The sequence below is a fragment of the Balaenoptera acutorostrata genome, chromosome 18 (genome assembly GCF_949987535.1).
Source record: "Balaenoptera acutorostrata chromosome 18, mBalAcu1.1, whole genome shotgun sequence".
NCBI classification, from domain to species: Eukaryota; Metazoa; Chordata; class Mammalia; order Artiodactyla; family Balaenopteridae; genus Balaenoptera; species Balaenoptera acutorostrata.
Window position 1 is genome coordinate 34672205 of NC_080081.1, and position 16246 is coordinate 34688450.

The 16246-nt window shown below is 35.6% G+C and overlaps 1 protein-coding gene across 1 annotated transcript in view; it reads left to right on the forward strand.

Annotated features, from left to right (window-relative positions):
• Positions 1-16246, forward strand: part of DACH1 (dachshund family transcription factor 1) — a 411296-nt gene that overhangs the window by 207086 nt on the left and 187964 nt on the right. The window contains exon 3 of the mRNA XM_007186196.2: positions 13920-14081. Coding sequence (XP_007186258.2) covers positions 13920-14081 — 162 coding nt within the window. The remainder of the gene's footprint in view (positions 1-13919; positions 14082-16246) is intronic.

A 16246-nucleotide genomic window follows, 5' to 3' on the forward strand; every position in this document is an offset into this window, starting at 1 on the left:
ATCGTTTATCATTGACAGTGTTTTTCACTGTAACCTTTGGGTAGCGCTTCTTGGTTTCTTGCATGGAATCAAAAACTATTCATTGATTCTAAAACCCTCTACTAATTAATAACAACGAATTGCCTCACCCTGCTTCAGTTTCTGGATATCCAGGTTTAACTATATTTTTGGAAGACCTGTGTTTTTATCCTCAATTTTCTATGCAAAGAATGCAACATTTTTTTCTATTCGGAATTTACATTAAATCATCTTTAATTTCTAGGTTTTCCACTTTCTCCTTAGTCTCCCTCTCTCTCTTGGCAAATATAGAAAAGAAGCAAAGCTGCTACTATCAACGTGCTTCATCCTTGACCCCGGGAGAACTCAGTGTCTCCCAGCTGTGCGAAGTGTATCTCTTAGTAGGGACCCTGGTCCTGCTTTCACCTGGTGCTGCCAGTGTAAGCAGCTATCATGTTCAGATTCAAAGGTGGCCCGAGATAGCATCCTGGGGACATGTCCCTGGAATGAAGTAGAGCCCAATTCTGTCCATATGTTGCCAGGTGGGAAGAGGGTTGGGTGTCCTGTTGAGAGCGTTGTGATTTGTGGGTAGAATCTGGTAGGGGTGTCCAGTTCAAAGCATCAAGCCAGCTCTCTTTCCTTTCTGTTTAAGAATATCTAAAGTAAGATGCAGAACATGGCTTCTTCCCTTTCTCACAGGTTGGGTGAACTCTGTTGGTGATGTGAGGATCTGTATCTTATTTATGCTGTGCTGTGGAGATTAAGATGTTGCAGTTGAGGCCATGATAACTTTTATACTCAATACAGTGCCTCCTGAAAAAAGGAGGGTTTTTAAAATTTAATTCTTATTTTATATTTGGGTATAGTTGATTTACAATGTTGTGTTAGTTTCCGGTGTACAGCAAAGAGATTCATGTATACATACCCACTTCAGATCTAGGGATACATACAGACTGAAAGTGAGGGGATGGAAAAAGATATTCCATGCAAATGGAAATCAAAAGAAAGCTGGAGTAGCAATACTCATATCAGACAAAAAGGGAGATTTAGTTCAGAAGAACTCAGTTCATTTTCTTCTCTAGAAAATAATGGAAAAAAAGAAAAAACTATTCACGGGCCATTGTTGGATGAGAGTATCAGCTAAAAACATAGACTTGTTCTTAAAAATTTTAATTGCATAACGATGAAATGAATTATTTCGCTACTAGTGTTTTTGATTCTGAAAATAAAAGGATTTTTTTGGTGTGTCTAAAACAGGGCAGACAGTACATAGATAATGTACTTATTTACATACATTTAATGAATTTTAAATCTACGGTGGACTTTGTGCACCAGTGGTGAGATGACAAAGCATCATATTTTGCTAAGTTGGAGACCCAATTTAAGAGTTAGATTTGCAAAAACTACGACTTCTTCTTCCCTTTTGTAGTTTTACATTTAGCTAGAGAGATTGTTCTCTAAGATTCAACACCTAAATAATGAATTTTTTTATATTGTTCAAAGCTGACCTCTCCTTTTAGAAAAGTTTATCTGCACTTTCTCATCTGTTTAGAAACATACATTTTTGGTTAAGAGATCGAAGACAATCTCTCTTTGTCTTTTTTTTTTTTTTTTTCCCTGAGCTAGGGAGGTTGAGATAAAAAAGAATGACTGCTTTAAAAGTCACACATGGCTGTAATTTAAGATTTTTTTCCTCTCATTGTCCGTAACAGTTGAAAGAAACCTTCAATGAAAGTTTATTAACTAGGCCAATGCCTGAGGCAATAAAGGTTCATTTATTACCAGTTTCTTGGCTGTTTTTCTTCTTCTATTTTTCGGTTAAACTCATAGCGTAAGATAATACTTCACAAAATTAAACCTTTGACCTTCTGTAGAGTTAAGTCTCCTTTGATTAGATAAAGTAACAATTTATGGTCCAGCATGAGGTTGCACATGAAATGAATAATGCAATAGACTCCGTGTGGACTGAGAATCTATTGCTTTTGAAAAGATGAATGCTGTTTAAAGGGGGAAAAGTCCGCTTAAGTGTGTTGTCTTTATTCAGTATGCACTTTAGCAATATTTCAAAAGGCTTTACTTCCAAGATAAAGTTATGTTTGAATTTTCTAATTCTCAGAAGGAAGATGTATGGCAAAAATACTGCGAAGAGCTTTGTAACTCTTTGTGGGACTGTCTATGCCACACATTCCAGGTATTAACAAAAGCTGAATTATAAAATAGTCGCATGAGAAAAATGACCATTGCTTTTACAAATGGAGTTCTATAATGATGGGACAATTAGCATAGCATAATTTGCGATAACATGATCAGCTACTATTAACATGACTTAAATTGATATTTGATAAGTTTTACCAACAAGAAGCAGAGCGACAAGAATAAAATATAATCATAATAATATTAAGCTAGGTTCTTAATTTTTAAACCAACCCATAGGAGTTCAGTTTCTGGTTATTATGGTATAGCAAGTCTGGTGAATAACAGTAATGTTTTAAATTTTGTTTTGCTTAAGTCATGTTACAAGTTTGAAATTCCATAGCGCATTGCCAGAAGAGTGATTGGATATGATTTTCCAGATATTCCTCTCATTTTTCCATGTGCTCTTTTCAAAATTATTTGGCAAAATTGAGAAAAGTCTCAAATCAATCAGTGAAAATATTTTATTGGAATTGTCTAATGACTCCAGAATAGATACACATGCTTTCAGACTCAGAGTTGATGTTTATTTCTATCTTCAGCTCCGTGGAGGTAGAGAAATGTGTACACAGCACAGGTTCGTGTTTCACACGAAGCTGTTGTGATTAGCTGGTTGTTTAAATTACTAGTTGACATGCAGAAGTTGAATACTTGAGAGAAGTGTTTTAGTTTTAGTTTGGTTCTTTTTCAATTAGCTTAAATTATTTAAGATGAATAAATCTACTGCAGTGATTTAGTTTCTTTTAATAGAATCTCATGGTACAACATAAATTAGGTCAAGAGAAGCCATTGGATCAGTGCAACTATAGACTTCGCTCATAAATGAAGAGATGTAAGGAAAATGGAAGATTTGCTCTGACTTACTACTGTTTTGAAATAAAGTAAAAGGTTTTATCAGAATGTAAAAAAAGACTAGCATTTATTGCCACATTAGAAATTAGATGTTTCTTTCTGTTGTAATGCTTTTGCAGCAAAAAAAAAAAAAATGAATAGTGCAATGTCAACCATTGGTAAATTCTTCTTTGACATCCACCTGCTCTGTTCGTAGGTGAGCTGGGTTGAATATATGAATCAAACCTCAGAAGGGAAATAGTTTTGAACATAGACAGCATTTATTTCTTGAACAGTAAAGTACAAGGTTGCCTCAGAATCAGACAATTTAAGTAACTTGTCTAAATTACACTAAAAAAATTAAGTAACCTGACTATGATTACAAAAGCATGCCATGATTAAGGCTTCATGCCATCCTCTAGGATATGACAACCACTTGAGGCTATGGGCTAAGAGCTATATTTCTTTGTAATCTTCCTTGTCACATGGCAGTGTCTATTTTTCTAAATTAATCAGGATTATTCTTTTCCATAGTCCAACTTTAAAACTGCAACCAAAATCCTATGTTTCCAAGCACTACAATTGGGCTCTCACACTTCATAGTTTTCTTGAAATCACAAAAGGAAAATACATTTCTTGTCGACTGATTACAGAGATTCAATGAGATGGTGATATAAATGTAAGAACCCAATGACAAAAGTGTGAAGAATATATTGCTTCAAATAGTCCTTCCATTCCTAACCTATTGTTATTCAGTGAATATGGCTATATATTTTTCTCAACCCAGACCCTGACCTCTATTTAAAAAGTGTGTATGGGTGTGTATGTGTCATTATATATCTATAATGATGTCTGTGTGTATATATATATATATATATATATATATATATATATATAGTAATATATATATATATATATATTTCTTGAGTCTTTTCCTTTATATTACTATATCAGAAAAATTTTTTGGCCACATTGTCTCCAGCTATTTCTGTCTCATTGGATAACTCCCCCCAAACAAAACTTGCATGTAAAAACGACCACCTCTATTATAATTTTTTTCTCATCTCCTCTCCTCACCAACAAGCACACACTGACAGAGCCCTACATGCTACCAGGATTCTGGAAAAAGAAAAGAAAGATACTTATTGAAGTATCAAAGGAGTTAGAAGAGCATTTACATGGTGTTGAGAAAAGTAGGAGAATATTTGGAAAGACTATTCTTTGGCTGAAATGCCAGTGAGGTGACTTTGGCAGGAAATTAAATTTATGACACCGTTTCCTCTTTTCACTTATTATACTGCCTGAACTGTCACCAATATATTGACAAGTAGCCTCTTTTAAAAACATCCTTTCACAATGTCACAGACTGTCAGCTACTCACAGGTTGGTAAGAGCCACCTGCCTGGGGGCCAATGCTTTGAGTAATTTGGGGTGATGAGTCATGTACGTAGTAAGAAGTATTGGGCCTTAGACAAATATGAGAACATCCAATGCCCAGTTTAGTGGAGAATGGAATAAAAATAATGAGAAGAGTGCTTTAAAGAAAATTCAAGACAAATATTACCTCTTTCAATTTGGTTCTATTTATAATTTTTTCTATATTCAAGATATAGAGAGGAAAATAATTTATTTGCCTTTCTCCTTTCCCTTGTTGCTCTGTATTTCAAATATAGGACTCAGGGCAATATTATAAACAATATATTTCACCAGTAGTACAGGTTAAAGTTTTGTGCACAAAGTTGAATGACCATTGTTTCTGTGGCAGATATATTTGAAATTTTATAAAACGGAATCACAAATGAACATTTAGATCAGGTTTTTAAGTGGAGTCAACTTATACTTGTGACATCATCTGAGTGTCTGTAACATCATCTGAGTGTCTGTAACCTTGGCTTCCTGTGCAATCCATAAGCTACTTGAGAAAAGAGGATTCATTTTCCTTCAGTGATTCCATAGTTTACTGTATTCTGTACTTTTCTTTTTTCGTTTATTGACAGAGGCAGTGTGGCCACTGCTGAAGTGGGAGTTAGGGGAATTGGGATTAATCTATCATTATTTAATGGTGTGACTTTATAGAAATGATTAACCTCGCTGCCCCTAAGTCTCATCATCAGTAAAATAAAAGGGTCGCAGTAGATAAAGTCTTTCTCATCTCTATGTTTTATAAGTCCAGACTCCAAGTGGCTGTTAAGAAATATTTTTCTAAAGGTGGTAATGTTAACAGATGGAGTCGAAGTGAAAGTTATATATTCAAGACCTTGTTGTGTCAGGTTCAACTTTTCATAAATTACCTATTTTCTTATTTTAAATCATAGTAATTTAAACATTTGAATTGATTCTGTTCCATCCTGATTCTCTGAGTTAGTGATTAGAAGTTGAGTGTTTCAAAAACTTCCATGGAAATTTCTCAGTGATTTTACATGTGGCCAAATAACATCACCATGGGGTCCCCTCCCTCTGACTTCACTACTGCTATTTCTTCCTAAACTCTGGGAGACTGTAGACTTTAAGCTAATCAGAAAAGAATGCTAAACTTGATGTCTACTTGATTTATTAGTGATTATCAATATTATAATAAACTCTTTCTGTATATTTCTCCAAATTAGTAGATTTTTTTGGTTAATTGACACATTTAAAAATCTAATTTAATCAACTGAAAAACTGGAAACTGGTATAAGGAGTGTTTCCATTAACAGCCTCTAAGATCAATTTTCCTTTTCTCTGCAGAATATAAATGTGTTTCAAAGGGCAAGAAAAATCAGTCTAATGGACATTGGGAGACAAACTCTCACTCAAAATCTTCAGTCTACCCTGCTTTACAATTAAGTTACTTATTCTAGTTGATTATCATTTCTGTTATTTAATCATTCAATGGTGACGACAGGCATAGGTCAATAACAATTTCTGTTTATTTAGAAAGTATTGAGAAATAAAATAACTGGGAAAATTAGTTTCAGTTTTTTCGACAGCTGGTATTTAAATAAGGATAGGAAGAAGACATGGTGGAAAAAAGGTACTGGTGTTTTCAAGTTGTTATACTGAGCCAAGAATTCTTCTAAGACTTGGAGTGATTTCAATTGAGTTGTAATTCAAACTCATGTAGAGCTTACAATGCACCTTCAACAGTTTTGCAAAGAGTCTATACGATCTGTCAGGAGCAGAAAGATTACTTCACAGTAATGACTGTTGAATTGAACTCTGCTTTTTGATGTTTTACTTTCTGAATTGAATTGTTGGACAAGATTAATTGCACACAGTGAGAGTTTTAAATGAATGACTGTGTAAAGCATTAAGTATCTCTGTATGCCACTTGGGGGAGAAAAAGCTAGAAGGTTTAAATGAATAAATGTATTTAATGCACAGAATGCCTGGGCTAATTTTAAAATTCCTTTACTAACATCCTTTATTGAAAATAGAAACCCACTTTGTTCATCTGTCTTGGTTATATTGCTCTAGCTGAAGTAATTTAATATTCCTGCTTTCCACTAATCTTGTAGTTCAACAGAAGTAAACAATAGGTTTCATAAATTAAAAATACACTCTTCTGAACATGCTTATAAGATTAAAAAAACAAGGCTGTAAACATTTATGACTGAAACAAACTAGATTGTTCAAATACTGCCATGATGTATCATGTATATCAATATGGCACTGATATCAGTTAGAATGCAAACAAGGTTTTAAATGATGTGCCCCTTCATTTCAGCTGGAGAATCCGCTTCACACCATCTGCCTATCAGATGGTTAGGAACCAGGACTGCGTATTAATGCCACATGTTCGATTTTCCTCCTTCTTGTAATGGTTAGATTCATATTGCTAATAGCTGTGCATGAGCACTGTCGATGAAATTTCTGTGACGGTGGAGTGATGAGATATTTATAAGCTGCCTGTCTCCCTGGATAAGCAGTAGGAAGAATGCCAGACATAAATAACTTATCAATTCCAGAATATTAATAATAACTACTATTGGCTATAAACGAGTGCATGTTAGAGTACTTTTTTCTACATTTGGGTAAAGTGACATAGCCTAATAAAAAGTCTATAATATGGAAGCTTTGAATGCTTACTATCTCTTGCTTATAACTAATTTTATTTAGCCATTAGGTCTTGGGAAACGCATTTTATATGGAATGCGATGTAAAAGTAGACAACATATCAAACATTTGGAAGTCATCTTGATGTCTTTGAAACCAAAGATCAAAGATAAGACCTTTCAAGTTAATGAGCAAACAAACAGATCAGAGAAAGAATTTGACAGCAATATGTCTCTTTTATTGATATTTATAATCTATAGTTGTAATCTACTCTTTATAACTAGGGGTACTAACTTATTTGAAAAAAATAGAATGGGGATACTTTTCCCTTTTTAGAGAGAGCAATCAGGATTGTATAACAGCACTTGAAGGATTTAAAGGCTGTTTTGATAAAAGTTGAGAGCAGAAGAAAAATGCTATCTTTGCAAAGGAAAATAAGGCTCTCAAGGAATAATAATGCCTGCTTCCCTTCCAAATGATAAGCCCATGGATTGGTTTTAGGATATTGAATTTGAAGTAGCAAAAGGTTTGTATCAATATAGCACAGAGTGGAGACTTAGTGATTTTATGATAAATTTGATCAGTGTAGGCTACTAAATCAAATGATTTGATAGAAGAATGGTTTTCAGGTGTCCATTTGTTAAATGTTTAAATTTTCACCGTACACTGTTAGATAACTTTTGTCATATTTGCATTTTTGTGAATAACTGAACAAAGGTAAAACTAAATGACATGATGGATATTACGGGTTACTTGATAATATTTACTACCATTTTCAGAGGGCTTAGTATGTGCCCATGCTGTTGTGTACATTATTTTACCTTTATTCCCCACAATACTGCTATGAGGTCAGAACTGATATCTCTGCTTTAAAGATAGGAATTTGGAAGCCTTAGGAATTATATAACTTGCTGCAGTATTTCATATAAATTTGATGCATGTTGCCCAAAGTTTGTATGGCTTTTGGAGTGTTTTGTTTTTCAATGACTGTATGTTTACTCCTTATATGATAGTGAGTTTACATAACTAGGAATCTCCATGCCAGTCAGTTTTCAACAAGAACTTTAAAAGATTTTAATGGACCATCAAAAAATAAAAGTACAAGTAAAAGAAATCTATAAGCCAAGATAAAAATAAAGAATTTCTAACAATAGCTGGTTAAAAAAAGTAATATAGAATTTGCTCTGAAGGAGTAGAACAGAATGGAGCCCGCTGCAATGAGTTTGTAGCATAATTCAGACACTAATATGACAAGCTGTTTTTCTAAATTCTATGTAAAAATCTATTCATCCTTTTGAATTGTAAGTGGTAGAGTTTGTGAAGATCAAATAGAAAAAAAAGAAACCTAAATATTTTTGCATGACATAAGGCCTATGGGCTTTAGCCTAAGTTTGATGTACAGTCCCTTTTCTGAGGGCCAATAGAAGGTCTACGAGTTGCACAATATATGACTTATTATCCTTTCTCTGAAGGAAAACATCTTTTTTAAACAAACTATCTCTCAATACATTATTTTATCAGTGGCAAATGAATTTTAAGTATACATTAAAGTTTCCCCATTGCTGATGATAAAATGGGATTTAGAACCTTTTAAAATAAAATGAAATTATACTACGTTTGACTTCTCAGTTTAGTGTATTTTTTTTTTTTATGTTTTTGTCTTTGTGTATGAGATACTATAATTGTTCTTGGAGAGTGTAAAAAGTAAGTTCCATGAGGTAAAATAGAGGGATTAATCATTCCTTAGTGTGAGAAAACCTTTGTTCATTTATTTGTTTCTTCGCCGTACACACACACATGCATTATGTGTGTGTGTATATATATGTAATTTTTCTCTCAATGAGAGAAGGAAATCTGGTGAAAATTTTACCTGATTGAAGAATCTGGAGAAATTACCCAAGCTGTTTAATTAACAATTACTGTATATACCAAATAGATTCGTATATGTAAGTGGTTGGTTGAGTTAATAACGTGCATGGCTACTGGACCTATAACACACAGAAGTGCTGTGTTACCTGGCTGGCCTTTTTGCTTCTGCTCTGCTAGGGTAGAGGTGCAGAAGACTCATTTTTCCAAAGTCTGCATCACACTACAGCAGTATGTCTTAGATTCTGATTATCGGTCCAACCTGATTTTGTATTTTAACAAGTTCCCTTGTTGATTCTTAAGCGTACTCACTTTCAAAAACCACTGCAGAGATGATCTACCTAGCCAGAAAGCTTTTACTGTAAGGTGTAGACACACTTTAATAATGTACATTACTGTCATCAAATAATCTAAGGGCAGGGAGCATCAGAATCAACCTACTGAAAGATAAAAATACAGATTCCTCAGTCCATCTCAGAGATAGGGTCCATGAATGTGGCCCCAAGGAAGATAATCTTCAACTTTACCACACTCTGCAGCTAGATTTGATGTAGATTATCACTTGGAGAAACACTGGATTACCTAGTTCTGAGGGGAAAATGGCTTGTTTTGATTGGGGAGAGCTAAAAGCAGTCATAAATTCACTGCTTCAGGGTGGGATATTGAAGGAAAATATGCTGAAGTCTGATTATGAGGCAGGTGGAGAAGAGTTCTAAATGAGAAAGGGTTACGGAGGGAGGAAAAGTGTGTGGTAAATGTTATGGGTTGCCGGCGTTTACACAAGCAGACCATTCTTTTCTTAAAAATTTTTATTTCATATTGCAGTATAGTTGATTTACAGTGTTGTGTTAGTATCAGGTATACAGCAAAGTGATTCAGTTGCATATATATATATATACCTTTTCATATTCTTTTCTACTATAGGTTATTACAAGATATTGAATATAGTTCAATATGGCTCAAAGACCTATACAGCAGGTCCTTGTTGTTTATCTATTTTATATATAGTAGTGTGTATATGTTAATCCCAATTTCCTAATTTACCCTCCATCCCACCTTTCTCCTTTGGTAACATTAAGTTTGTTTCCTAAGCTGTGAGTCTGATTCTGTTTTGTAAATAAGTTCATTTGTATCATTTTTTTAGATTGCACATATACGTGACATCACATGATATTTGTCTTTCTCTATCTGACTTACTTCACTTAGTATGATAATCTCTAGGTCCATCCATGTTGCACAGGTAGAGCATTCTTGATTGCATAGGAAGTGTTTTCGCAGTGTGAACTCCCTATGAAGTATAGACCAAAAACTAGTGTTATTTTGTGAATTTATTACACTTATTTTTTCAAAGGCAGCTTCAATAGGGAACAAACTATACAATGGGACCTCTTTCTAAAGTGAGTGTATAGATTCTAAACTAAGTTTTTACTAGAGACAGCAAGTTGGAGGGAATTTGAGAATTACATGAGATTTGAAAGGGCCATGGCAAGGCCAACAGGAAGTGCAATCAATGCAGAGGTGAGGGTGAGACTTTCATGATTCTCTCCAGTCCTAGGCAGATGTAGCTTTGGAAAGTAAATGCTTTTTATTAAATTAATGAGATTTGCTACTCCTAGTATATTTACATTGACTGTAATATGAACATAATGTTTTAAATTACTTACACTGATATTGTCAAAATAATGCCCATATTTCTCCTGCGGCTTTCCATGTAATCCAGTTTGAGAAGCGTTTTTTTCATTCAGTGACAATTTGTGCCGGGCTTTGTGCTCAGTGTTTGGGATACATATACTAGGAAAGTATTTCTGTCCTTTCAGTGTTATAACCTAGTCGGAGGAGCTAGCCCTAAACCGACCCCCCTGAGCAACACCCCCCCCCCGAAAAGGAGCAATAAAGAGTTTGAGTGAGTTTCTGTTCTCAGATTGCACATTAAAGTGACCTGAGGAACAGTAAAATCAACCAAAATATACAGATGGACGTGTACCAACCAGAATCTCAGATGGTAGGACTCAGCTCTTTGCGTGGTTTGAAAGCTCTGTGAGTGATTCTGATGCACAGAGAATGCAGACTTTCATTCAACAGGGCTGAGAACACACGCAAGTGGACCACTAGCTCTACTCTTGAGGAGTAGGGTGGAGAAGGTCAGCTCTTTAAAAGAAGTGAGTCTTAGGCTGATTCTTGAAGTGTTGGAGCTCTTTCCCAGGTAGGCTGAAGAGTCAGGATCCTGAGCCTGCTTCCCCTAGAACATCATATTTAAGCCTCACATGACAGATGCAAGGACAGATCTGGGGCAGGGAACTGGAGAGATTTTCTAGAAAGTCTGAACAGCATGTGCAAAGTCTGGCTTGAAAGAGGAAATGTAGTCCACTAGAGGAGGTGAAAGACCCCTATATGTCTGGAGCACACAGAGCAAAGGAGACCTGGGGGAAAGATAATGCCACACAGATAAGCAGGGGACTGAGCACACAGGGCCCTGACAGACACATGAAGCACCCACCTTGTTCCTCAGAGCGGGCATCGAATGCCAGGATTAGATTTTTGTTTTCATAAGGTTATGTTGACCGCAGTATGAATCATAAGAGATTGGAGGTAGGGAAAGTGGAAGCTGTTAAGAAATAATTACAAGACTCCAGGGAACAAAAAGTGGCAGCTTGCACTAGGGGAAGCCAGGGGAGATGGAGAAAATTGGCTGAGTGTGAAAGCTATTAAAGAATTAAATTTGAGAACCCATCAGTTAGGTGAGTTAGTGAAACTAAAATCAGCAACTGTTGCAAATGTCATAGCTTCCTTTTTGCCTTCATGAAACTGGACTGAAAATAGAATATTTCAAAAGTATTATGGTTATAGCATGTGTGTGTCACACACACATCTATCGGTTGGAATTTGTATTAGAAGTGTAAACCTAAGGAGGAAAAAACTGTCAAATGTAAAAAGAGAAGAGTACCATAAATAAGATCAGATAAATACTAAAATTGTGAAAGGCATTTTTAAAAGTCAAGGGTTAATGCCGGCAGCTAAGGAGAAGCAGGATACTTCTAGCTGAGGGGGGCTGCAGCCAGCCCACTGTATCCTGCTTGAGTCATAGCTAGGACTGGTCTTGACTTACTGAAGTAAAAACTAGAACACAAGGCCTGCCTAGTTTTTACTAAACATTATGTGGCATTCTTCACATAGTTTATCTTATTTAATCCTTCTATTATCCCTTTGTGAATAGGATGACTTTACAGATGAAGAAACCATACTTAAGAAGATTTTATAGCTTGTGTAAGGCCATATCAAGCATAGTTATGTTTCATGCTACTGAGCTTGATTCAGATCTATCCAATAATAACAATCATATCTCAAGTTGTAGTTTTTTTCTTATTTGAATACTATGGAACAAGATTTACCTGCCTCATAAATCAAAGATAAAGACCCTAGATGTGTCATAAATTGGATATGGGACAACACCAGGCAATGAAGGGAAAGGACAATTTGGATGTTCGCATTGGTGACAAGGCGAAACTGAGGAAGAGACATTTTCTGGGAAACACAAAGAGAATTTTAAGAGAACAGGAAAGAAAATCTTCTGAAACATCTTTGAAGGAAATGAGTAACTGGGGAGAAAATTCAATCATAGGAAGATGAGAGAATCAGTTCAAGTTGGGACTTAAAAGGCAATAAGTGTTCAGTCAAGACCCAGATGAATTCTTTGAGTTCAGATCAGTGCCTTTTTAGGGGGCAGTTACCAGTTTGTCATGCAAAGAGTCAGTCTGTAGTTCTTGTTGCGTTGGGGTGAAAGTTGTCAAGGTCTCTTTGGTCTGATCTGAAGGAAAGGTGAGGTCTTCTCCTAACCTCAAAAAAAAAAAAAAAAAAAAAAGCAGAGGTTTCTAGGGAAAAAGACCTTCTTCTAATTCCTGAGGCTGCAACTTATTTGCTGTAGTAACTAGAAGTGATGATTAGTGGGGAGGAAAAGGAGGAGAGAGTTTTCAGTCTCAAATCCACCAGCTGTGAGTGGAAATAAATCACACAGATAAATTCAAAGCAGGCTGAAGCGCTGTAGCCAGAAATTCTGAAGCAGCATAGCAAAAGGAGTATGAGGGTGTGGGCGGGTGTGTGTGTATATCCTCTCATAGACTGTCAGAGTTTTAGAGTTAGGAGAGATCATTCACACGTTTCAGTGTCTTTCGTTTTGCAGATGAAGGATGTCGGATGAAGTGAATTGACTCGGTAAAAGTTCACACGTTTAAGGAAAACAAATCGCTCCCCTGCTCCAAAACCTGTGCTGGTTACCTAGAGCCTGTACCTAAAGCCAGGTCTTCGCTTTCTGATCTTCCGTATCTGGCCTCAAACTGTTTTTTCGAATCTCACGATCACTCCCACCTCCCGTTTTCTGGATGAACAGAGACAAACTGTTCTGGAGACGTTGTGGCATAGTGGTTAGAAAGGTCAACTCTGGGACTAGAATACTGACAAGTGGGGGAAGTGAGTCACAGGCCTAGGCTGTTCCAGACAAAGGCAATGGCAATTGCAAAAGCACGGGCTTGAAGAGGCAGGGCACGTGTGGGTACTGGGGCCACGTTCAGCATAGGGGGAGTATGGCGTGAGAATAGGGAAACTTCGGGTGATTAGGTAAGTTTCCCATTCTAGTGAAAAGCTTTGTGAGTTAAGCTAAGCAGTTCAGATTCCCCCCACCTGTAGGCAGCTGTAGAGGATTTGGAGCCAGCAATGACATGTTCAGATGGGTTTGTTTGAGGGCGAATTCTGGCTGCATTTCTACTACTCTCCTTCTGTGTACGAATCGTGCTTTTGCTAATATTGAATATGGGAGTTCAGAGAGCACTCTGTGATATCAACATAGCTTCACTGGTTAGCTGGGAATGAATATATGCTATCAGAGTGCTGCATAAAGGAATCAGATACTTCAATATGTTTGTATATGTGTTCTGTAAAACACATGGAGTCTTACGTGAAAAATCAGAATTTGAATTACCTCATTTTTAATTTATTCTTTGAAGGTTTGACAGCAGCAGCTGCAGCAGCTGCCGCTGCTACCAATGCAGCGATCGCCGAAGCAATGAAGGTGAAAAAAATCAAATTAGAAGCTATGAGCAACTATCATGCCAGTAGTAACCAACATGGAGCAGATTCTGAAAATGGGGACATGAATTCAAGTGTCGGTAAGTTTTATGTTCACTGAAACTTACTGTGATCATTTTGCTACTCAATGACTTTCTTTTCCAGAACAAAATTATTGGCTACCCGTTCAAGAAGTTGGCCCTTTTAGCTTTGAAAATAGTGTACATTTTGAAGAAACCACTTAGCCTAACAACACACACTCTAAATAAATAATTAGCAACATTATTTTTAAATGTAGGAATTAACTTTATGTCTGCAACCTCTACTGTAAGAATTCAGTTAACATCTTTCATAATACAAATAAGTTCTAATAGTCAGAATTCTAAAATATTGATTATAGGTAAGATGACAGAAGAATATTTACAAACAAAACCACACACTAGCTTTTTTATTCTTAATGCATTGGTTATCAAATAAGAAATGTGCCTTAGCAGCAAAACATATAAACTTAACCTTTTCATGTATTGCCAAGAATAAGAATTATGCTGATAATTAATTCTTTCTGTATACATCCATTATCAGTTTCTCTTATTTAAAAAATGCCACTTTAATGTCTTAATTTGATCTTTTTCTTTCTTGAGGTATGGAGGGATGGAAAGTTAACCATTACTATTTAAACCAAAAAGGAACAGCTTTCTCTTTGCAGAATTAATTTGGGTAATTTGTTTTGTCAAACACAACTTCAAATGAGGGTTAAATTTTTATTGATGATATCTTTAGCATCTGTGTGTTTGTGACATAAAACTTTTTTTTTTCTGCCACTGCACTGTATTATTTCCCTTTAAAATGTAGAAATCATGCTCAAAAGATAATTGAGCAAGAGAAATTTGGATGCTACAAGATGTACACAAGACTATATCCAACATACATGTTCATGAGGGACACAATAATATATGGCAGTTCAATTAGATTTTCTTTTCTATGCAACATTTTAACAGATTATTTCTTTAGATAATCAGCAGCTCCCTACTTTCAGTCCATTGACCTACAGGTAGGGGGCGTGTATGAAGGAATACTGTGGACTTCAGTGATAGTCATTTGCACAACTGTTCATGGAATCATGTGCTAGATATGAGTAACCTAGTAGGAAGTAATTTTAAAACACATACACGAAACACAAAATACCACCACTTCAGTGATGCCAAAGAGCAGCTTCCAACGTAAAAAGGGGAAAAATAGAACTTTTCAACAGAACTAGACAAGAGAAATAGAAAAGAAGAGGCGTTAATGGCTTTGACTTGAGAGTATGATAAAGAAGGAGGTAGCAATTCTTAGAAGGATAAAAAGATGTGGAAGAAAGCCAAAGACATGGCTCAAAATCTGAAAAGAACTGAGGGAAGTGCCAGCGTTCGCATTTGCAGTGCTTCTGTTGAGAAGATGGAGGGCGGTGGATGGTTTAGGGCATAGTTTACACACAGCAATTTAAGCTTTTAAAAGTTAAAAACGATATTGAAGTAAAATGAAAGAATTATAATTCTCTTTTTAGAACTATTGACTGCATATTATTTTAAAATACTAGTCTTTTACTTTGCCCAATAAAATAGAGCAAAATTGGACACTTTTGAAAACAAGGAATTGGCCACTCTAAACTATAGTTGTGATTCCAAGGCATAATTTGGATTGTTTTCAAAATTTTAGGAGAGTAAGCCTTGAATGTGGGCTGTTGTTGATAGCTGGTGTTGTGAGGAGGGATCTTTAAGTTAGGCAATTTAATAACACTTGAACAAAATATATTAAAACACTATACCTCTGTCAAATTTCCTGAGCAGCAGAACAGAAGCTGGCTTTGGAGAAACCAACAGGCATAAGACCATAGCTCATAATTAAGCATTGGCATACACTTAATATTTGATATTATGGAATAATACTTGCCCTCTGACCAAATTGTGCTTATCATAATTATTTGGATAGCTAGGCTCTCATAATGACTTAAACTAAGAAACAATTTAAATTTGCTTTTGCGTTTTAGTTGGAAGAAATCACTTTTCTTCCATTAAGGTATTCACTTGCTGGTTTATATTGCTTTTTTTTTTTTTTTTTTTTTTGACACCCATCATCCAATTTGAATCAGAAATGGAAATTTATTTGGATTTTCCTAGAGGGTCTTAATATTTTGAGATTGTGTTAACATTAGTGTCATTGCTAGTCCCTAAAGCTCATGGATCATGTATGGTAGAGATCTGTAGCTGATTTGAGGGGAAATGTT